Raw genomic sequence first — 23,216 nt, 5'->3', positions numbered from 1 at the left:
TCAAAAACTACTCATTGAGAGTATGGTATTTTTGACCCAGTTTGAATTTGTTTACATTTGCTTTGAATTTCGTGCCAAAAAAGCCGTTGATAAGGTTGGCCAATCAGGTTCACGCACTTCCAATCAAAACAATAATATCGCGTGATTTCAACAATTGTTTGACAGCCAATAGAATTCTGCGACCAGATTTGGCATCTACAAAAATACCCGGCTACTCTGTTATTTCTATATTTTTATTCGTTTTAACTAAATGCTATACTCTGAAATCACACGAACAGAGTAGACGGGTCTCCCAGCTACACCTAATGCCTTTTAGAAAATGCAGATACATCTGTGACTTTAGAGGATGGGTAAAAGATATAGCATCTTAAAGGTCAACCAGTATTTTGGGGTCCTAGAACCAGCATTGATGAAACCAAAAATTCTAAATATAAGAAACAGCTAAAAATCTTGGAATTCCATTCCTATCAGTTTGAAATAATAATTTATAATAAAAAATTAATATTACATATAAAAATTTTCGCTGAATCGGCAAAAACGGCAAATTCTGTCATTTTTTAACATGTAGGAGAAAAATACCTTTAAAGCTTGATAGTTTCAGTTAAGCTGTTTTTATAAAATTTTCACAGCATATTCCATACATGAATGGAACTATTTTCAAAAGAGATTGGTTTTCAGAAACTTGATTAAGACGTTGTTAAATCAAAATTGTCATTTTGAAAATTTCTAAATTTTCAGTTTTGACTTTGCATCTTCGAAAATGTTGAAATATTTTATAAAAATCATAAATTTTACATCCATCGGGTCGTAAATTTAAGGGAAAACACAAATATGTTCATAGTTCCCCCCCCCTATTACCACTGGGCTTAATAATTTGATTTTAACTACACCTACGTTTTGTGGCCCCAAACCTCCGTTTTGACAACCAGGGGTATACTGTAAAAATTTTTATATAAATATGTAGCCAACAATTTAATTTGATTTGACAATATATTTCGAAAACTGTGTTTCATTTTCAAGTCTAAGAAAGAAGAAAAAAATATGTAAAAATATATAGAAATCTATATAATATTTGTTGTAACAAACACATCATATCAAACATACATCTTACCCTTACAATTTCAAAGCATAACTGAAAAAAAATTCTATTTCACGTCAAATCAATCACAAGCGCCTTGCTCTTGTATTCGTTTTTAGTGTTTAACGACGGTTTAATTTCTTTTATCTTGATAGCCTCTAGGGTCATTAACTCAGCCTCTACGGAACGCATAGATGAATCAACAATGGAAACGTCATCTATTGTTAGAGTTTTATTGCATCTACTAAAATGTGATCCCACGGGACTTGAGACATAGCGATGTTCTTTGAAACGACTTAGTAAATGTCGCATCGTCTGACCGACATAGCTCGCGTTACAGCGAGGACAACAAATTTGGTAAACTACGAAGCTTCTCATCTCTTTCTCAATAGTGGGCTTTAAGGGCAATAAACATGATCTCAGTTTTCTCGTTGTAAACACAATGATGCAGGGTGCATTACATTTTCGTAGAGCATTCGAAAACTTTTCACTTATTTTGCCTCGATACTCAACGTAAACTTTCATCTTTTCAACGCGGTCGACTTCATCTTCAGACTCCTTTTCCTCTGGATGATCTATTTTCCTGATTGTTTTTTGGATCAAAGGTTCAAAAAACGATTTTGGATACTGGTTCTTAATCAACAAAACTCGCGCTCTCTGTAACTAAGTTAAAAAGTTTTCTCTTGTGCTACAAGAACGGTAAATACGATGCACTAAACCAATAACATTAGAGCGCTTGTACCTCATAGGAGATAAGGCATAATAGTTCATCATTAGTCCAGTATTAGTTGGTGTAAAAATTTTATCAAACAAATTTATGCCCAAAACCCTCTAAATCACATTTCAAAACTATGGTCAAAATTTTGTATTCATATCCTAAAGATATCTCGAGAAATCGCTAAAATTGCAAACCTCCGTTTTGGGGGCTATACCTATCTTAAAAAATATTGATTGAAAAATGAAGTTGAAATTGAAAATTTTGAAAAAGAACTTCTGGGAAATAAAGTAGGGATGTTAAAGTTTTTCATGCAGCAAAAATTTTTGTAAAACATCTTTTCCTCTAGATTTGAGAGAAATTTTAAATTTGATCGACGTTTTCGGGGCCACATACTGTATGATAATTGAATCAATTTCACTTGGAATACTCTAATTTCAATCAATATAACTAATTTGCTTGGTTATTATGACAATACTGATCAGATATATCAGTTATGCCAGTTAAGAAGTCTAAGCAGAGTAAACAAGAGGCAAATTTATTTTAATACACGTTTTTTATAAGAACAAACTACAGTTGACGCTCTCTAATTCGATCTTCAAGGAGAATTCGATTTTCATCGAATAAGGGAGCTTATCTTATAATAGAGCGTCGTTTATGAGAAATTCTTGATGACTGGGACTTTAAATTTTATCGAAAAAGGGAGCGTAGAAAGTCAAATTAGAGAGCATCAACTGTAGTTATATATATTACCGAGTTATGAATTTTAAATTTTTGGTTTCGAAATAGATTTTGATTGAAGAAGCTTTACTCCTGGTTGGTTTATTGAGCCCACTTTGAATACGATTTCACCCTGTTTCACCTCGTTTGATTGATTAATATAAGAGCAAACTATAAAAGAACATAAGGCTTCGATGGCCAAAATGTTAAGAACAAGTTAAGAATATTGGACTCTAAAACATTCGATTTCTTAGGAAAATGGACGAAAATACTCAAAAAATGGTGAACATAAGAACATGTTAAGAACATTTTTAGGCTTAAAACCCAAAAAGTTAAGAACATCCATGAAGAGCACTTCCATAAACTGTTCGATGAACACATACAAAGTTTCAACCCTGAGAAGATGAGAGAATGTGACTGACAGTCTTCTTCACCTTTCACAGAACAAAGATATATGAGGACGATGCTGGCTTCGAGAAGCACAAGAGCAACTTGAGGCTGTAACTCATACTTTATTGGCAATTTCAAAGTCACAAGCGTAATGGGCAATCAGGACCACTGCGCTCTAATGACGACTTGCTATTGGTCCAAAGTCTTTAAATTTTTGAAGAATTTTGCTTCTAGCCAACAGAAAGCCGTTATGTTACCCATGATCCATTTCGACAGTGAAATGGTCTATTCTTTGCTGAAACCAAAACAACGTCTTCTACCCTTCGTTGGTTATTGATTTACCTCTTCCTTCAATCCTGACGCCCAAACGAAAATGTACGAAGAAAACATCAGAAAGGTGAGACTTAAGCGTCAGACTATACAAAGCGATATGGATGATCTGTCGCAGTACTCCTTCAGAAACACTGTTGTGCTACCGTTATACCTGTTAATAGAAAGTTTATGTAATTGCAGTTTTGTGGACGGTAGAGTGACTGAAGCGATTTGGAATAACCCGCAGTTCTGACCGCAAAATCGAGGACGGTAAAAGTGTTGATTTACCGTCGTCCTCAGCTGGTCATGATCTAGTCAAATTAGAACCTTACCGTTTCCGCCGAAGAAAAACACACATACGTAAACTTGGTAATGTTCTACATAAAACAGTGGTAGCTGCATATGTCGGAGGTCGCACAAAACCCAGAGGCACTCAACATCTTCAACATACACACACTGGGATGAACCAGAGAAATTCAAACCAGAACGTTGGTTGAATGCTGATGGAAGTTTGAAGAAAGAAAAGGCCACACACTATCTTCCATTTGGTGCGGGAACTCGTGTTTGCATTGGAGAGAAAATGGCAAAAATGCAAATATTCTTGATTGTCACACGCTTATTGACGCTTATTGGTTATTATTGACGAAGTATGCTTAGCCGCCAGGGGGAGCCAATGCCCGACTTGAAAGATGGAAAATCAGGAGTGACTTACGAGCCAGCAACAAGATTCAGAGTAAGAATCGAAAACATTGAAAAACATTTGTATTGAAGTTTAGCCGGATAACTGATTTATTTTAAACCCTTTGTGCATATCCTAACGAAAGTTTTGGACAACTTTTGGTTTTGCAAGTTTGCGCCTAATTTACATCTTTTTTGAAGACCTTAGAATAATTGATGACTTTCTCTTTAGATTATACTTCGGAAATGCCTAAAACAGGACCCCCTCTAAATAATGAAAAACTTTTATTTTTGTTGTTCAAATTTACACAATAACATTTTTTTTGTTACATGGTAAATTTTTTGTCACCTGTCGGTATCGTGTATTTTACAGACCGGACCAAAATTGCCCCCTTTGCGTAAATCATCCATCTCAGGACTGGAAATTGCTATTCCATTCAAATTCAAAGAAGTGTCAGGTATTAAAGATACAAACTTACAGCAGAATTTCAGGTAAATTTAACCAGCGGTTATGCCGAAAGTGAACCTTTAGGTAAAATACGGACCGGTCTGTAAAATATCAACCAAACACATAACCAAACTGAAATTTTTCGCGCACTGTCTCAGATGGTCAATACCATTAATGAAAAATTTCATTTTTATGAGTTCCGGCAGAGGAACTTTTTTTGCCAAACAAGCATTCAGCTTCAGCATGGTCCGTAACAAAAAACCCTGGTCTGGAAGCCTTTTATTTCTTTCCATTGTTTCTTACTTGAACTTGCGTTTGAGAAATTAGTTTGTTTTGCTCGCTTTTCGATCACGTGATTAAATTTTAAACCAATCCTTGGTAACTTGATCGAAAACTGAGCAGATCGATTTTTATCTTTTGATATTAACAAAGGAAAAAACTAAAAAGTTAAACCAATAAGCTTCCAGACCAGAGTTTTTTATACAGACTATGGCTTCAGGAGCAGTTTGTAGTCAAAATGAACGACCAAAAATGTAAATACGTGATTTTAGCCAAATTTACATTCTGGTCTGTAAGTATCAAAATAACAGGTGGCCGAACAAAATTTTGCAAATCATCTCCTAACATCCACGCACTCTTGAGATTTTTAAGGGGGCCATGGTCAGGAATATCCCGCGCCCTCATAAATCTTTTTTCAGCAAAATAACAAAACAAACAAAACATGGGAGACTGATTGCGCGGGACAATGCTCACGAAGTTGAAAGGAAATAGAGAAAGGAATGTGTAGTGGTTTAAGGCAAGTTCAGCATCGCAGTTGTTTTTAAGTTTTTTTTTCTTCATTTTTCGTGTTTAGAATAAATTGAATCTCAAATAATCGAAAATCATTGTACGTTTTTACTTTTAAAATTACCCAATCTCTCTGTACATCCTCGCATTTAGTTTTGATACTTTGAATTATAATAACATCAAAGTTAACCTTGGATTCCATTTTCTTACCCAGACGGAAATAGTCTTGCTGATTGATTGATTATACACGTTTTTTCTTTTATTAGAACGTCTTAATTTTTCACAGTCTTTGAGCTAAAGATGTTCTTATACAGGAATAACCTTGGGCTATAAAAATTGGCTATAAAATCTGCTCTAATTTAATCTTTATTTTATTTATTTTATAGCAATATATTTCGCAAGTTTATTGACCTCTATAAAACAGAACTTTTGATTTTACATTTTGATGAGTCGTAGCCGATCTTCGTATGAGTAGTTTCTATAGCAACTAACTAGCCTTGTAGGTCTTCGTTGGACGCCCTCGATTGCATTGATATGTTTGATTAGCCTTGGAGACCATACTACATGTGCATATTCCAAATGGGGTCTGACAAATGCAATGAAAAGCGTTCGAAACATATCTGGTGAGAGAAATTCGAAGCTCCTGCTAATCAAGCCAACGATAGAGTTAGCTTTCTTGATTTTACTGAATATATGGGCTTCAAAGGTCAGGTCACTATCGATTATCACTCCTAGATCTTTTTCTTGGTCAACATGTTCTAGAACAGATCCTGCTATGGTATAGGGATGGGCATATTTGATGTTCCAAAATTTACCCAGTGTTAAAACATGACACTTGTTCGGATGAAATTCTAAAAGCCAGTCCTTTGACCATTTTCCCATGGCATCAATGTCTTCCTGTAGCCTGAGCGCATCTTCGGCGTTGTTTATTTCTCCCACCAGTTTTGTATCGTCAGCAAACAGGAACATTTCTGCTTTCGTAGCCTCTGGTAAATCATTGATGTACAAAACAAAAAGTAGTGGACCAAGTACACTTCCTTGTGGAACTCCACTCATAACTTTACATCTTCTCGACAATGTTCCGTTTACCTTTACATATTGATAACGGTCAATGAGAAAGGACTGTATCCAGTTGAGCTCCGATCCTCTGACTCCATAAGCATTCAGCTTTTTCAGCAGTCTGCGGTGTGGTACGGTGTCAAAGGCCTTCGCGAAGTCAAAATAAATCACATCAACCTATATCAAAAGTAATCAGAGGGGATGCAGGCAGCCTACTACTTTATTATTTGATATCGAATCCGCACATTTATCAAGGTATGTAAGTAATTGTGTTACCGTTGATCTCTTTGGCATGAACCCATGTTGTTTACTTGATAATAGTTTTTCATCTACCAGATGTTTCATAATTTGGTCCCTTAGCGCTCTTTCCATCAGTCTGCAAGCGATGGATGTAAGACTGACTGGTCTGTAATTTTCAGCTAGATTTTTGCTCCCTTTTTTATATATTGGTGACACATGTGCAACCTTCCATCAGTCTGGCAGAGTACTTTCATCAAATGATTTAGTCATAATTGTGTGGAGCGGGACAGCTATGTAGTCCGCTAGATCCTTCAACATAATTGGATGAATTTCGTCCGGACCAATTGACTTATTTGGGTTGAGACCTTTAAGTTCTTTTTTGACCATTTCCAAAGTGAGATTTTCTTGCGAGGTAAACGGATTACTGCAATTACGAAAGTGTCTTATAAAAATTTTGAGCAAAAATTTGGCTAATTTTTTCAATCCTTGGGCTGGTCATGCCCTTACGATGTTCTCAATCGTTTCCTAAATTTCAGCCTAAATGCTCTTAAAAACTGGGTTCTAATATAAAAACATGTATTCTAGAAATCCAAAGTCAATAAGGTATTCGAAGACATTCGAAGGTTAACCGCGGGACCTTTACTTAATGCCAGACATGATACGTGTCGCCAAGAGTTGAAAATGGAACCTAAAAGATATCAATTTCTAGCGAATGAAACTTGATAAACAAAACTTCGAATGTCGAATGATGAAGACATTGCAAAAGCTGATCACGTCGTCAAGTTGTGTCAACGTGAAAAAATAGGATCCATAATAATTTTGTCAACTTTATTACTTTGCGCAAATTTCGTACGGGCGTACGAGGGTCCTGGACCGAAATACCGACAGTTTTTTATACCTACACCGACATTTTTTATTTATTTTCTTTTCAAAATTCTAATATGAGATAAGAGAATAAGAGGTATTTCTGAGAAAGCCCTTGATTTAGCACCGTTTCTCCGACGTTTTAAGCAAAATTACCGTATCACCGATTGGAAATTCAACATCTCAAATACCGAAATACCGACACATTTTTTGTTGATCACTGAAATACCGACGCAAAAAAGGTCAATACCGACACACCGACACACTGGTATGCCCCCCTAATTCCACATTGGGTAGTTTTGATGATTAGGTCAACAAAAGAGACGCTTGAGGCTGAAGTAAAGTTACTCGATAATCGAGGTAAAGGTTGTCAACAGCTTAAGACATTAGCGGATGAGATGTTTATATCTATGTATATCTGTTTTTTCCTAATCTCTAATGGAAGGATTAAGCTAGTTAATCTTCAGGACATAAAAGAAATTCCATAATTTAAAACAAAGAGAAATTAAACATATATTTGATAGGATTTTTTTCATTGAGTTATTTATAATGGGTCCGGTCAAAGAAGACATTGATATGTAAATAAGATAAAAATTATATTACTTTAATAGAGATATATTATATCTCCGTTATATCAATCATTAGCGCAGTCAAGCAGTTATCTCGTCTATTCTCGCACTAGAGAAATTTGTCCTGTTTTGTGATATTTTTTTGTCCTTGCTGAATCATAAGGGACATATTGTATGTATAAGTGAATCATGATTGGAACAATTTTGTTAGCAATACCTGGATTTGTTTTGTTATGGGTGTTAATCACTTATGTGGAACATTTGATCAGTTTGAGGAAATATCCAAAAGGACCATTTCCTTTACCTTTGATCGGCAATCTGTTGTCCCTGAGTGAGAAACCGTACCTGGATTTTATCGAGCTGAGTAAAATTTACGGAGATGTGTTTAGCATTAGTTTTGGTAAGTTGTAACATTTTCATCGAAAAAAAAAACATATACGGTCTAATGTCCCATTCCATTCTATATCCATACAGGGGGGGCTGGACGAACATTTCCAGAGGGTAATTTGAGAAAACTTTGGTGGTGTTTTTTCATTTTTCCAAGGAAGTAAAAAGTTATTCTAAAATTTCCAAGAGTTGAAAGACTGATTTTAGTTCGTCCACCCTATATTTAAGGTATTAAAAGAATCTTCCCGAGGGTATTTTTGAAAATTTTGTCATTTTCAATAATTTTTTTTTCAATTGAAAAGGTTTTTCTATTCCCCTGTATGGTTTTATAATGGCACAGCCCAATATATTGACGTCTAGGATATACGAAGATAGAAAGTCCATCCACCAAGTAGACCAATATCATTTTCCATGACTATCAAACTATAAGAAGGCAATGCGGAAACAATTTTCTAGTAGTAACAAAGTTATTAGGAAGGGATTATATGAGTCATTTGCTCAAAGGTGGTCTCTAATACTAATTTGTTATAATCATAAATTACTAATTGTACTTTTACTTTTGTCTAAACACCTATTTAAAAGCTATACACAATTGGAAAGATATTCTCGAGGGGAATAATCTTATAATGGTAAAAATATTTTGATAATGATACGTATAATAATTTAATATAAAATATATCACTGATTTGAAATTTGTGCTACATTTTTCGCATCTTTCTAAAAAGACTTACAGCCCTGCCCTCTGAAGTAGGTCTATTTTTGGCCGCTGTAGCAATTTAAGACGGAATTTAAATTACTGACTTTCACATTTTTAGGCATGAGTAGAGTTGTTGTCATCAATTCTTACGAGGGCATAAAAGAGGCTTTGGTGACTAAAGGAACAGACTTCGGAGGACGCTCACATGAAAGTATTCCTGTTGGAATCGCCACTAACAATTTCAAAGTTATCGGACTCATGGATTACTCAAAACAATGGCTCTTTTTAAGGAAATTGGCTTTCAAAAGTCTACATCTATACGGCGCTGGAATGACCAATATAGAAGACGTTGTTGTGGAGGAAACCGAGAAAATGTGTTCCATACTTTCGAAAGAAGTTGGAAAACCGATTTGCATTGACCAATTTCTAGGTACGTTTTTGGAGAGCAAGTTCAGCTTTCTTATCTTCAACAAATCGGAAGTCTGGAAAAAAGCCACTTTTTGAACTATGCGCTCTGCAAGACTTTTACTTTCTAACATCAATCAGACCCTCGCAGTAAACATTTTTTGATTTCATTTTTGGTTAGAAAACCAAAAACTTTTGCAAAGTGAGAAAAAACTTAATTTCAGCCTAATCCGACCATTTGAAGTTGCCCTAAAACTTCTGTAACAGACAGACAGACAGACAGACAGACAGACAGACAGAAAAGTTGAAAACAACCAAAGAAACCTTTCACTTTCAGGTTTTAACAGTGGAGGTTATCTGAAAACGCTTTTATTTATTTTCCAGGAAACTCCTTAGTGAATATCATTTGCCATCTATGCTTCAGTAAGAAATACAACTCAGACGACCAAGAATTCCAATTAATAATGGAAGCAATGGAAAGAACTGACAAAGGTATGGCCCTGGACCAGCCGATCGCTGTGTTTCCATGGCTACGCTTTTTCCCGGATACAGAGACATTCAAAAATTTGAAATTGGCAACAAAGTTCAACAACGAATACATTCATAAGATGTTCCAAGAACATATTGAATCTTATAATCCAGAGAAGATTAGGGATGTCACCGATAATTTACTTTATCTTTCGCAGAAGAAAGATATATGGGAAGAGGCTGGGTTCGAAGAAGTAACAGGACAGCAACTTGAAGCAATAGTTCATACTCTATTCCTAGGCGGATTTGAAACATCATTGACAAGCCTTCAATGGTTTGTTATCTATCTTATTCACGATCCCGAAATTCAAACGAAAATATACCAACAAGTGGTCGACAATGTTGGATTACAGCGTCAGACTGTTGCCGATGATAAAGAAAGACTTCCCTATGTCGAAGCAGCTATTCTGGAGTTACAAAGATGCGCTTCCATCGCCCCTTTATTATTCCCTCATAAAGCGTTGGTTGACTCTTCTGTTGGAGGTCAATTTATATCAAAAGGAAGTCAAGTTCTTTTTAATATATATCAAATACACAACGATCCAACACACTGGAATGAACCAGAGAAATTCAAACCAGAACGTTGGTTGAATGCTGATGGAAGCTTAAAGAAAGAAAAGGCGACACATTATTTTCCATTTGGTGCTGGCACAAGGGGCTGTTTGGGGAAAAGAATGGCCAACATACAAATGTTTTTAGTTGTTACAAGGTTGTTAACGAATTTCGAAGTGTCGCTTGCGCCTGGAGAACCGATGCCTGACTTGAAAGATGGAAATATGGGTATGACTTTCAAACATAAAAACAAGTTTAAAATAATTTTGAAACAAAGGAAACATTGAGCCAAACAAGGACTTCTGAACAGCCATATGAAATTGTAAACTTTTTTGGGATTTGATTCTTATTGAACAATAAAAGAAGCCAAACTTTTGTAACCGAAAAAAACCCTACATCGATAACATTTAATCTACCTTAAATATATTTAATATCGTGAAAATTATTTCAATTATTTAATGACTCAAAATATCTAGCTGTTGATTTGTAAAATTATGTATAGAATATACTTCTCGGTGATCATATTAAGTCTGCCTTTTGAATGTTGTAAAACGTCTGGAAAGTGTTTGAAAAAAAGAGGCAAAAAGATATACTACTGGTCGGGTATCTATTTTTACTATAGCATTTTGAGAAAATTTTGTGGTGTCCGTTTTACGCAAAATTTGACAAAATTTTCAAAAGATTAGTTCTGTATAGTTGCTGCCATGTTTCGGACTTCAGCGGTACCATCTCTTTCTGTCGACATTGGGTCGACTTCAAGAATCCTCACCGGATATCCAATAGTATGGTTTGGTATATCTAAACCATTGTTATTTGCTTGAAAGAAATATAATCACCAAATATGATTGATTTTCTGTCGACAAGGGGTCGTGTCTAGGTAACCCTTTCCGGTTGTAAGGGTTTGGATATTATGGTATATATTATAAACACCGTCACCAAATATGATTCTTCCTTTTTATCTCATGAATTCTCTAACGTCTTGTAAGCATAACATCAGGGTCTGATGCAGGTTCTAAAGTGAGACCAACTTTGACATGGTTAATATCAGGTACACTTTCTCCAGCAGCCAATGAAACTTCAAAGTTCACTAGCAAGCGTGTGACGATTAAAAATAATTGCATCTCAGCCATTCTCTTCCCGAGACAAACCCGTGTCCCAGCTGAGAAGGGAATATAATGTGTGGCCTTTTCTTTCTTCAAACTTCCATCAGCATTCAACCAACGTTCTGGTTTGAATTTCTCTGGTTCATTCCAGTGTGTAGGATCGTGATGCATGCTGTATAGATTGAAAAGGACTTGAGTATCTTTAGGGATCTGATGGTTTCTAACAGTGGTGTCAACGATAGTTTTATGAGGGACATTAAGAGGGGCGATGGATGCAAATCGGTTTGTTTCATGCAAAACTGCTTGGACGTAATCGAGTTTTTCCATGTCAGCTACCACCGGTTGACGCTTGAGGCCAATTTTCGAGACGATTTCCTGGTAAATATTCGTCTGAACTTCAGGATGTTTGAGGATATAGATAATAAACCATCGCAATGTCGTTAGATTCGTTTCAATTCCTGCAGTAAAGATGTCATGCGTTATGGACTCAAGTTGTTGTTGAGTAACTTCTTCAAAGCCAGCATCCTGCCATACATCTTTGTTTTGTGATAGATAGAGTAAATTGTCAGCAACATCTCTGATCTTTTCAGGGTTGAATGTTTTGATGTGCTCGTTGAAGAATCTGTTTGTTAATTCATGTCTTATTTTACAACCAAGTTTCAAACTTCGGAAGCAATCAGTGTCTGGAAAGAAGCGCAGCCATGGGAAGAGAGCGAGCGGTTGTGCGGGGTTTAGCCCGTGCGCCAACAGATTTGTGAAGCGGAGAATGCGCTGGAATTCTGCGTCATCAGGCTCGTATCTTTTACTGAAGCACAAATGACAGATGGTGTTGACAATCGTATTTCCTGCATGAAAATAAATTTTTCTGATATTATATGGTAAACAAATGAAAACGTCAAATGAACATGATACGATGTTATTTTATTCGGTATTAATGACACACTTCAGCGGGAGATGCATTGCATGGGGGAAGTAATAGCTATTGTAAACTAAATTGAAGGCTTTCCAGGTAGATTTCGAGCTCCCATTAAGCACACATTTAATAAACTTTTTACCCTTACCTAGATAAGTCTTCATCGTAACGGGCTTGTTAGTTTCTTTTGACAGTATAGAGCACATCTTTTCAACACCTTCAATAATGATTTCTTCGATATTCGCCATGCCTGTACCATACAGATGAAGGCTTTTAGTGGCCAATTTTCTGATGAAAATGTTCGACTTTGTGTAGTCAGACCAAGCAACGCTTGAGAAGTCATTGCTATGGATTTTTAAATAGATACTATCAGTTGGTCTTCCAGCGAAATCAGTTCCTCGTGTAATCAAAGCTTCTTTTGTCCCTTCGTATGAGTTGACGATGACGATACGTTTCATTCCTACATAGAAAGCGTACTTTCAAAATTATAATGTTGGTAATGTTAGTTAGAAAATAAAACTTAATTTTAAATCTACACCCATAACAAAACCAATCTAGTCTTTTTTAACATAATGTTATGCCATCATACTCTTTATACTGAATCCTATAAAGCTGGGTATATGGTAGCTACACTTCTAAATCCAATAGTCTTGAATATCTTGGAATTGATGAAAACAACATAAGTTCAACTTACCAAAGCTAAAGCTGAACACGTCACCATACGTTTTTGTGAGTTTGATGAAATCTAAGTATGGTTTTTCACTCAACAATAAAACATTTCCGACCAAAGGTAAAGGAAATGGTCCTTTTGGATATTTCCTCAAACTGATCAAATGTTCCACATAAGTAATTAACACCCATAACAAAACAAACCCAGGTATTGCTAACAAAATTGTTTCAATCATTTTTTGTGATTTTTATTTCTCCGTTTTGTATTTCTAATAAGAGAAAGTTGGCATCGTAAAACTTCATGTTAAGAAAAGTAAATCACTCAAAAATCTAAACACCCTATTTGTTATGCTAAAGATGTTTATGTATTTTGCAATGTTTACACGACATAACAAAACAAACCCAGGTATTGCTAACAAAACTTCAGTAATCATTGTATTCACTGAATCCTGTAGTATAAGTTCTCCCAATAATCTTGAAGCTACACTATTGATTTACTATAAAGAAGAGACAAAATAACTTTGTTGGTTGGCGCTCAATCTGGCTCAATTAAATAAACAAACGGAATTTGAGACGTTTATCTTAAATTACATAATTATAGATCGCACATGAGAATACACGTGATGAAGATTCCCTACACGTTTTTTATAAGAATAAACTATATAAGAACAGAAGGCTGTGATGGTCAAATTATTAAGAACAAGTTAAAAACAAGGCTTTGGGGACTCTAAAAACACCCGATTTCTTAGAAAAGCGCACAAAAATACCTACAAAATGGTGAAAATAAGAACATGTTAAGAACATTTCTAGACTTAAAACATTGTTGAAAATACAGAAACATACCGAATACTCAGTCCTCTTTTAGCGGTTTGTACACATTGTTTCATGAATCTTTATAAAAATGTATCATTGACAGTTTCTTTTTTTCTGTTTTTGCATCCAAAAGGCTGGTTACGCGCCTAACCTCTGAGCCAACAATCCGAGAAGGATTCTCGAAAGTCAAGGTGGAAGAAACTTTGTCATTCGTCATAACAGAACTGGTAAATGTTTTCACCCAAAACGAGGATCCTCAAATCCTTCAGAGGGACCAAAGCTATCATCTTCCATCATTTTAATGCTGGTTCAAGAATTCAGTTCTTTAAAGCAAAAATTTTAGGTTTTTAATTTGACGTAAAATAACATCCAAAACCTCAAACGCTCTTCTTCAATTAATAGTTGGGATTTTTTTTCCTTCTGCCAAGAATGTTCGATAAAAGCTCATAGCTGTTTAAGTTGGAGAGATTAAAATGAAATTAAAGTTGCATTTGAAACTTGAAGTTTCATGCCGTCAGTGTGAACGACAATACTCAAACAAATGTTTACAAATTACCTCGAATATCGAATAAATAGATTTATCTCTATACTTGACTGATATACCGCTCTACCAATATGGTAAAGCGCGCTTTGTTGAATCTCAAGTCAGACTTGCAACTACGTTTATAAATTATATATCAACTAGCCGGTACCCGGCGTCGCACGCCGGTTTAGCTGTTTGCTGAACGCACTTAAAGTCCTTTGGATGTTGGGAAGGTGGCTTAAACACGATGAAATCAAAATTAAAGGGAAGAATTCTCTTCAAAGTTTGACTCTATCCCCCGGGGGGGGGGGGGGGCACTCGATCTGAAAACGACCATACGTTCGGCCTAAAATTTGGCTTCTAAAATCGGACCCTTACAGTGCAGTGAATTTCCATTAAAAATCATACCCTTACAGTGCACTTTTTCAAAATTTCTCGCCCGTAAGGGCGAAAATATTTGCAATTTTCCAAGAAAATGTGGAATTTTTCCTCCAAAATAGTGGGGTCGTTTAGCATAATTTACGGGAAAGCAATATGATCTAGCTGAAATTTTCTCCAGACCTTCTCTATAGGATGGTTATGCCTCAGGAAAAATTCCCCTAAAATCCCACTGGTGGAACATCCCTTTTTTGGGACATTTCCTTTTTCCCCAGGCAAAACCCTAAGGGCGAAATTTTTTGAAAATTTCAAACTCATTTTCAGACATTATCAAGTATACCATTCGAAAGCTCTCGAAAAACTATATAGAAGACTTTTAAACAGGTATAGCCGATTTCATTACCTAACTCAAGATAATTGACGCAGAAGATGCTATTTATGGTCAATTTTGACCAAAGTGTGGCGAAAAGTGGAACTTGCGCATGAAATATCTCGAGTTAGGTAAGGAAATCAGCTATAACCGTTTAAAAGTCTTCTATATAGTTTTTCGAGAGCTTTCGAATGGTATACATGATATTGTCTGGAAATAAGTTTGAAATTTTCAAAAAATTTCGGCCTTAGGATTTTGCCTGGGGAAAATAGAAATGTCCCAAATAAGGGATGTTCCACCAGTGGGATTTTAGGGGAATTTTTCCTGAGGTATAAGCATCCTATAGAGAAGGTCTGGAGAAAGTTTCAGCTAGATCTTATTTTTTTCCTACAAACAGCCTGTATTTTTGTAACACGACCACACTAAAATTGACCAATTTTGTGCCAATTTTACCAAAAAATTGGCCTTTTATCACAATTTCCTACCCTTACAGTGCAGTTCAGTGCGGTTTTGTAATTTCCTACCCTTACAGTGCACAGCTGAACTATGAAAAACCTACCCTTAAGGGCCGAACGTCTGGTAGGTCATTTACCTTGAGTGCCCCCCCCCCCCGGGCTCTATCCCTCCCGGGTGATGTATCTTTTAACCATATTTTGAGAAAGATTTTTGTGGCAAAAATGATCAGAAAGCAAAAAGGGCGTCGTTCCCAAATTACACCATACCGGCGACCAGCGACGTCCGAGACGGCTCTGCAATTAGATTTTTTTCTCGCTTCGCTCGCGTTACATTTGCCGTAGTTCTTGATATTTAGGAAAACTTTGATGTCAAGATAAGCGGAGTGAAATAACAGACATGAGACAAGATTCCTCGAAAAAAGGCAGCCCGGGGAGGGTACTTAGGCAAGAGAAGGGTATGGGTATGTGCCAGCCTTAAGGGTGCTTTTTTTGAAACATGGCAGTTTGAAAAATCGGAAAATCAAACTTCAGTCCCACTATAAATCGGAAAAATAGGAAAATTTCAAATTTTTGCCCCCAGAAAGATAGAAATTTGGTCAAATTAGTCCCAAAAAGTGAATTAAAATTCACACAATTTCCCTTGTTTCTTCTCCTCTTTATTCTGCTAAGGGTCCGAGGGGCAGGGCCGAAAGTCAGCAACTCAAGTCAAGCTCGTCAAGCTCGCAACCATTAGCCCCCCCGGAAGGCAGCTAGGACACGCAGACAAAAAGCGTGATAGCGCAATTTTATGTTGCTTTTTATAAAATAACTTCGTCATAACTTTTCAAATTCAACAATAACTTAGATTTACAGCAAAATAATTATCGACACTCTAGTTTTTACCGCCTTTTTAATGTATTTTTAATGTTGCTGTTGTTCTAACAAACTTGTCTTGTGATTCTTATGTTTTATTTTATATTTGTTCTTTTTTTCTTTAACAGATTCTGTTTAAAAGATTTTCATTTTCTTTTGTTTTGAAAAGAATTCGAATGTCTCAAATCAAATAAGGTCGTTAATTACATTCGAAAACATAAAACAAAACAAAAGAAAGAAAAAAAAGAAAAAGTCTAATCTATCAATCAAAACAAACTTATCGAACAACTCAAAGTCTTTATAAAACGGCGCGAATCTGATTTAACACATTTGTGGAGCAAGAAGCAAAAGTCATATTTTAAAAGAACAAAAACATTGCGTGCGAAAACGAAAGTAGCACAGACAGAAAGACAGAAGACAAAACGACATACAGACTACCACTATTAATATATAGATTAATATTGTTATTATTACCGTTTTAATGGAAAAAGGTAAACAATTTTGTAACACCGTGTAGACCTCAATTCCCATTATTGTGAGCGTAAATAAAACAGCTGGGCTCATTTCAGAAAATATTCTTACTTCAAGCATTCAGACGAATAAACAAAGTCCATTAGTATAGCCACGGTAAGTGAAAAAAAACCTATTTGTATGAAAATGTATAAAAGAATCATTTGAATGCCATGTGTCATGGCATGGACCAGGGGTTTAGGTACCCCCTAAGAAAATAGGTACCCCCTGAATTCTAGGTACCCCCAAACAACAGACGTTAGTAGGTACCCCCTGTGATTGGTACCCCCTATGACTTTAGTATATGTCAAGAAATGAAAAAATTTTATATTTTTATAATTAAAAAGAATAATGATAGTTAGATAAAAGCAAGATAGAACTTTAAAAGTTTAACCCGTTACGTTTAAGCCAAACTCAAACTGAACAAGATAATTTAGAAGCCTCCAATTTCCAGAAAATAATGAACTTTTTGTCTAAAACATTTTTCAGAGTCAGAACAGACAGATTAACAGACAGAAAAACGAAACTTTTGACAAACCTCCTCCCATTGCTCATAAGCAGATACAGCATAAGCCATCAGAAACAAATACTTTGGTTTGTGATCAGCGGAGATGGTAGAACCAGGTTGAAATAGAGCATTAACCAGCAAGTCTGAATATGACCAAATTACAAAAATATAAGGATAATCAAAATGCAAAACTGTCGAGCTATTAATTTTAAGGCATTTAAATTTACCTATGCAGGTGCTTCTTCTTCACTTTCAATCTTCATTTTCCGCTCTTTTTTGAATTTTCTTTTTGATAATGTTCCACTCTCAAATATGTTTTTAATAAGCACAAAACCGCTACTTAATTCAAATTTATATCAAAAGTTACAGCTTCTTTTGTCTCCGCTGCAGACAGACTTTAATTTGAAAATTGAGAAAAATGATTAGCGGCTAAATATACTTACCACTTTTTTTCAAAAATATTCATACAGAAAACTTAATGAAATCAAATTAATCAAATCTATTCTTACCTAAAAATGCCGGAATTCGGAGATATTTTGCAGGGGGTGGGTCAGCAACCGAATATGCTTTATACAACTGAATAAAAAAAGATGCAATTTTGAGTACCCAACCTCAGCTAACTTTATGACCACTACCACTGATCTCTAACTAATTGGCTGGATCGGGCTACCCGTATAATTCTGATCGTCAACACAGCACGATTCGAATGTTTTGAAACTCGAACGTTCGAAAATCTAAGGTAAATTGGAAAACAACATGGCGGACAAGACGACTTCAAAACTGGAAGTGTTCCACGGGAAATCTGTGAACAGTTAGCCAATTTAGTGTGTAAAATAATATGATAACTGGGACCACTTCAACTAAGCACAACAAATTGAAATTTCGGTTCTTCAGTTTCTTTACTCACCACAGTGATATCACCAGGGTTAAGAGATTTCTTTTCGACCAAAGACATCAATGCAAGATACACACGGGGATGTTTGCCTGCTCCCATACCAAGTAAAACCAAGGGCCAGATGTCGTGACCTCTGAACAGAAAAAAATTTTTTTAAGTTCATGTAAAAAGATGCTTTTTACAGATTTGTCTGCTTTTGAAATAGTGATGTATGAGATCTGGAAAGTCAGTCAAGCCAGTCCTGAACTTTGATTTGGGAGAAAATTACAAAAATCAGCCAATGCAATTTAAGTGATTATCATCTCCTTGCCTATTTAATCCAACTGTTAAAATGCAGATATATCGTACAATAAAAGCTTATTATATATTTTTTTATGGAAAATCATACAACAGTGCCCACCCTTCAACCGTTCATCACTGGATGTTTACTTTGTCTCGCGGAGAAACTTAAAATTTCTATGTTTCCAAACACTGACAAACCTTTGGATTCTCAAGGAATGAACTGATTTCAAAATGCCGTCACGTCAACAACAGGTTCACTTTAAAACTCCATGACACTAAGGACTAAACTGGTGTCAATTTTTGAGGAAGACCCTACAATGTCCTTTTTGTAAGTCCTTTTATTTACAACTGAGGATTGTTTGAATAAGACATGAAACTGTCAGTATTGAAACAATAATTTTCACTACTTCAACTTTCATATTGATATATGTGTGGTATAAAATGAATAAGTTTCAGGCCACATCTGAGCGTATTGAGTATTGACATATATCGTCATGATAAATCTTACAGTTTGGAGGCCCTTGTACTGATTTCTTGTGACATCCAGTTCAAACAAGCATTCGATAGTCCTTGTTGTTCCAACAGCATGGATATTTCATTCAGCATGCATTGAGCATACAAATAAGTATGTTTACCGTGGCAGACCGATTTCTAAGAAAACATAATTGACATTTACTTTTCCTGGTTCAAATATACCATCAATACACGACCTAGTAAAAAGATTGCTTCATAAAGGATAACCACGAAGATAAACCCGAAACTTGGCTGTTGAAATTCGAAAGCTTTTTTTGACATCTAAACAAATCTTTACGTTCTACTGTTGAAATTATATTGTTTTAAAAGGCCAACCGTATTACCTAGCGACTTTGAAAAACAGTGGCTGTTGAATGAAGGTTTTGCTAAGAGCTACGAAGAATTTGTGAGTTGAATTATAAAAGTATGTTGAATGTAAAGTTATCAATATCCAATTCTCAAAAGAATAGTACTATGATGTATAAAAAACTTTTGACTATCTATTATGGTAAGGTAACGAGACTCACAATAAAATCATTTTTAATTTCGCTGCTTGGTTGAGTGTAGAAATTTAAAATGAAGGTTTTCATGAACTTGGAGAAGACATCAATTTGGTTGAAAGCTGATGACATGGTTCCCATCTCTGTCTGGTATCCTGCATCTGATATCATCTAAGATGGGCAAAAGGTAGATTTTAAATTCAGATTGAAAATACTGTTTCTATCTCTTTAGAAATCGATTTTGATGTAGGGGATGCGTATGGTGTATAAAATTCCCTGGCCGAGAGTTTCAATTTCATTTCAACCTGTTTCATTTTTTTTAAAGGTTCAGAAATCTAACTATTGTATTAACTTCTAGCCTCAAAAACTCAAAAACGTTGACCTATTATAATCTTTTCTTACATCTTGCATCTGATATCATTGGAGACGAAAAGTGTGGCCTAAATTCGGATTGAAAATAACGTTGCCCTAACTTTAATACTGTTGCCAAGGTGGAGAATGTGAGTCAAAAGTTACGAACGCGGGGACTCAAGTAGATGACGTCACTTTTCGACGTTTATAAAAAGAGTTTTGGACTTCCTTTTTTCATCACAAATTTATGTTGCTCAAATTATTGAAAGATTTGAAAGCTTTTCATGCTAATTTCTATTCAGCATATCTAAAATGTCTGATTTTTCTCAATCTACAAAAAATCTTTTGTTTGAAAAGCGGGCTCCGCCACTTTTTGGATACTGTCATTTTGCATCACTATGCAAAAAATCAGAATCGATCCCAAGAAAAGCTGGTAACAGACAAACGGACAGACGAAAAGACGAACGAACAAAGGTTAATTTGAAGGATCTTCCTAGGTAGGTCAAAAAGGAATATCTTTAAAAAAGGCTGTTTGAGCTCTTCAAATATTTCAAAATTCAAATGAAGATTGCAACATTGTGTTAACATTTCTACATTCAAAAAAGTGCTGATTCAAAACTCTACCTTTATAGTATAGTTCAACATGAGACAGTCAGGGTATTTATCAGACAATTCGTAAAACATGATCCGCCAGGGTGGATGTGTAATCATTTCTTCAATCCAACCTGGAGGCTGTGAAAAAAATGTAAGTCACTTTTATGTTCAATGTATTATTCAAAGGTAGGGCAATCTTTATTCCTTAGTTAGGGATCTTCTCAAAAATATAATCGATTTTCGATTATGAAGTTCGATTAATGATTCGACTATTTAATCTCCTATATTCGATTATTTAATCCTTGTATTCGATTAATTAATCCTTTTTCGCTAATATCTTAGGGATCCTCTCAAAAATATAACCGAAGCGAATTTCGGTAAAATGGTTTCGGTTAAATTCGGTTGTTTAAGCGAATCGTTTCTGCAAAAAGTTTAACTAATTCAGTAAAGTGATTATTGAATTCGCTTGTGGAATTCGGTTAAAGTTTTACCGAAATTCGGCTATAAAGAATTTTACATTGTCTAAAATTATAATAGAGAATTCCACTGACTGAGACGGGGATATTAACAAAAGGATCGTTCGTGGTGAGACAGGGTTATCTTGAAAATTGTTCTTTTAACTACTTACAGATTTTGAATTTGTTTATCAAGTATTTTTGAATAGCGAAATAGTATACTCTCTTACATTCTCTTACATCTTAAATAAATCATAATACAGAATTGGAAAGCAAGAAAAATGTCTAGAGAGACCAAATATCTTGAGGTTCCGCCAAGCCCACAATGACCCACAAGGAACGAAGCAGAGTGCAGACTTTTACGAAATGTTTGTTTACATTGAGCTCCCTCTGCGTGCTTTCTTTCGTGTTATCACGTGAACTTTTACCAAAAATAGTGATGAAATACACTCCTTCTGAGTGTGTTCCCTTCTGAGTGTGTTCTTTTTCTTTTCGCGTGATTTTCACTTTTTCTCTCTCTCTTTCTTTGAAAAACATTGTACCATTCTAAAAGTTGCATCACATTCGAAACGTCACAGATCAGGAGCTTGTGACAAATCAGGAGCTTATAAGAAAGCAAAGCCTGTGAGATGTCCTTTTGGAAAAAAAATGTTTGACTTGAGAGCAAAGTTAATCTTTTAGAATATTTAACAATTCAAACTTTTCCAAACAAAACATTCATTAAAAAAAAACCCGGATGTAAAATTCGAATCCGTTTTTGCAAACAGAACAATAGAGCAGAACGTAACTTGTAAGAAAAAAATGTTGCATTGACCAATCAAAACGCCATGATTGACGTTTGCGAACTGAACAATAGAGAAAGAGCATAGAATGTTTTCTTCCTGCTTTTATATGGCGTAATGACGTATTCTTGTGAACGCTCTCCCTTTTATCCTTTTATCTTTTTTTTGTTTTGCCCTTTTTGATTTGAACATGAACACAACGATGGAGTGTTATTTTCGAATCGAAAAACAATAACAAAGACAAACATAAAAAGCAACTGTGTTGAGAGGTTGATAACAGAGGAAAGTGAGTGGGAATTAAAAAGAGTTGCGATAGAAGTACTTTATCGTGGAGAGATCGTGGAATTGTTACTCAAACATTAAGAAACTTTAAGATGATGCGATAATGTGATTCACAAAAGGATTATTCTATCATTTCATAATTTATGATGCCCCTTGGTAGACCAAAAATCCTTAAAGGTAAGAAGAATTATGCAGACATTGGTTGATTTGACTACGGCTTTTTGAAAATATTTTTTCTTTTGTCTTTCAAATCTACAGTAGACAAAGGCTTGTTTTCGCTGTTTTCGGTCCACGTAAGAAAAAATAACCGATATTCGACTATGTTTTGGAAAAAATTCAATTATATTTTGGAATACCTTCCGGCGGTTGAATAATCGAATCAAAAGGATTAATTAATCGAATAATAGGATTAAATAGTCGAACCGAGGTGACTAAATAATCGAACTGAGGAGACTAAATAATCGAATTTCGATTGTTAAATAATCGAAGTACTTCGATTATTTAAGCGAATTTTTCGCCTAAATTCGATTATTTAAGCGAATTTATTTTTGAGAAGATCCCTTAGCTCTAACTACAACAGTAAGCAATGTATTAGTATATAGAAATGTGCCGAGCAAGCGCGATTGATGTTATATTTTGAAAACCTTTTGTTTCCTTGCTTTCAGAAAGAATTCTTTTTATTTTAAAGTACATAATTGTTTACTCTGATATTTACATTATGTTCAAAATAGTTACCTGGCCTGACCCAGTGAAAATAGAGTCAGCTTTTTTTGGGTCAAAGTTCTTGATAATCAAATCTTTCAAATGACGTTCAACGATCTCTTGAACTTCTTCAACTGAACAACCTAATGAGAAAAAAAGAGAACAAAATTAATGAAGATCTCAAAGGTTAAAGTCTGAATGGAAATTACAACAGAAGTTTAGAATTAATTTTGCTAATAACCTTCATTGACAAGAAAGAAAGAAAGAAAGACTTTCAATATTTGAGATTTTCTTCTTTGTATGTATTTTAATCAACTCAAAACGATTAAAAACAGTCA

The 23,216-nt window shown here is 35.2% G+C and overlaps 3 protein-coding genes across 3 annotated transcripts in view; 1 reads left to right on the top strand and 2 right to left on the bottom strand.

Annotated features, from left to right (window-relative positions):
* Nucleotides 1–23,216, bottom strand: part of LOC136815510 (negative elongation factor D-like) — a 72,765-nt gene that overhangs the window by 48,432 nt on the left and 1,117 nt on the right. Inside the window, exons 4-10 of the mRNA XM_067071968.1 lie at nt 22,912–23,021; nt 20,688–20,795; nt 19,740–19,883; nt 19,208–19,350; nt 18,430–18,550; nt 18,032–18,098; nt 17,553–17,665 (exon numbers count right to left, since the gene is read on the bottom strand). Coding sequence (XP_066928069.1) covers nt 17,553–17,665; nt 18,032–18,098; nt 18,430–18,550; nt 19,208–19,350; nt 19,740–19,883; nt 20,688–20,795; nt 22,912–23,021 — 806 coding nt within the window. The remainder of the gene's footprint in view (nt 1–17,552; nt 17,666–18,031; nt 18,099–18,429; nt 18,551–19,207; nt 19,351–19,739; nt 19,884–20,687; nt 20,796–22,911; nt 23,022–23,216) is intronic.
* Nucleotides 7,929–10,956, top strand: LOC136815514 (steroid 17-alpha-hydroxylase/17,20 lyase-like). Its single transcript, XM_067071973.1, has 3 exons — nt 7,929–8,259; nt 9,062–9,373; nt 9,733–10,956. The coding sequence occupies exons 1-3, from the start codon at nt 8,049–8,051 to the stop codon at nt 10,713–10,715; spliced, it is 1,506 nt and encodes a 501-aa protein (XP_066928074.1). The 5' UTR covers nt 7,929–8,048; the 3' UTR covers nt 10,716–10,956.
* LOC136815515 (steroid 17-alpha-hydroxylase/17,20 lyase-like) lies at nt 10,744–13,382 on the bottom strand. The gene is made up of 3 exons (XM_067071974.1): nt 13,139–13,382; nt 12,593–12,904; nt 10,744–12,376 (listed from the first exon to the last, which is right to left on the bottom strand). Exons 1-3 carry the CDS (start codon nt 13,347–13,349, stop codon nt 11,400–11,402), a joined length of 1,500 nt encoding a protein of 499 aa, XP_066928075.1. The 5' UTR covers nt 13,350–13,382; the 3' UTR covers nt 10,744–11,399.

The sequence above is a fragment of the Clytia hemisphaerica genome, unplaced genomic scaffold (assembly GCF_902728285.1).
Source record: "Clytia hemisphaerica strain Z4C2 unplaced genomic scaffold, Clytia hemisphaerica genome assembly, whole genome shotgun sequence".
NCBI lineage: Eukaryota > Metazoa > Cnidaria > Hydrozoa > Leptothecata > Clytiidae > Clytia > Clytia hemisphaerica.
The sequence above is the reverse complement of the archived record's forward strand: the minus strand, read 5'-3'. Positions and strand labels throughout refer to the sequence as shown.

Excerpts from the sequence above, each read along its gene's own strand:
- LOC136815514 (XM_067071973.1), top strand. The coding sequence starts at position 8,049 with ATGATTGGAACAATTTTGTTAGCAATACCTGGATTTGTTTTGTTATGG. Across the intron at positions 8,260-9,061 it reads TGTGTTTAGCATTAGTTTTG|GCATGAGTAGAGTTGTTGTC; the intron begins GTAAGTTGTAAC and ends TCACATTTTTAG. Across the intron at positions 9,374-9,732 it reads TTGCATTGACCAATTTCTAG|GAAACTCCTTAGTGAATATC; the intron begins GTACGTTTTTGG and ends TTTATTTTCCAG.
- LOC136815515 (XM_067071974.1), bottom strand. The coding sequence starts at position 13,349 with ATGATTGAAACAATTTTGTTAGCAATACCTGGGTTTGTTTTGTTATGG. Across the intron at positions 12,905-13,138 it reads CGTGTTCAGCTTTAGCTTTG|GAATGAAACGTATCGTCATC; the intron begins GTAAGTTGAACT and ends CTTTCTATGTAG. Across the intron at positions 12,377-12,592 it reads TACGATGAAGACTTATCTAG|GAAATACGATTGTCAACACC; the intron begins GTAAGGGTAAAA and ends ATTTTCATGCAG.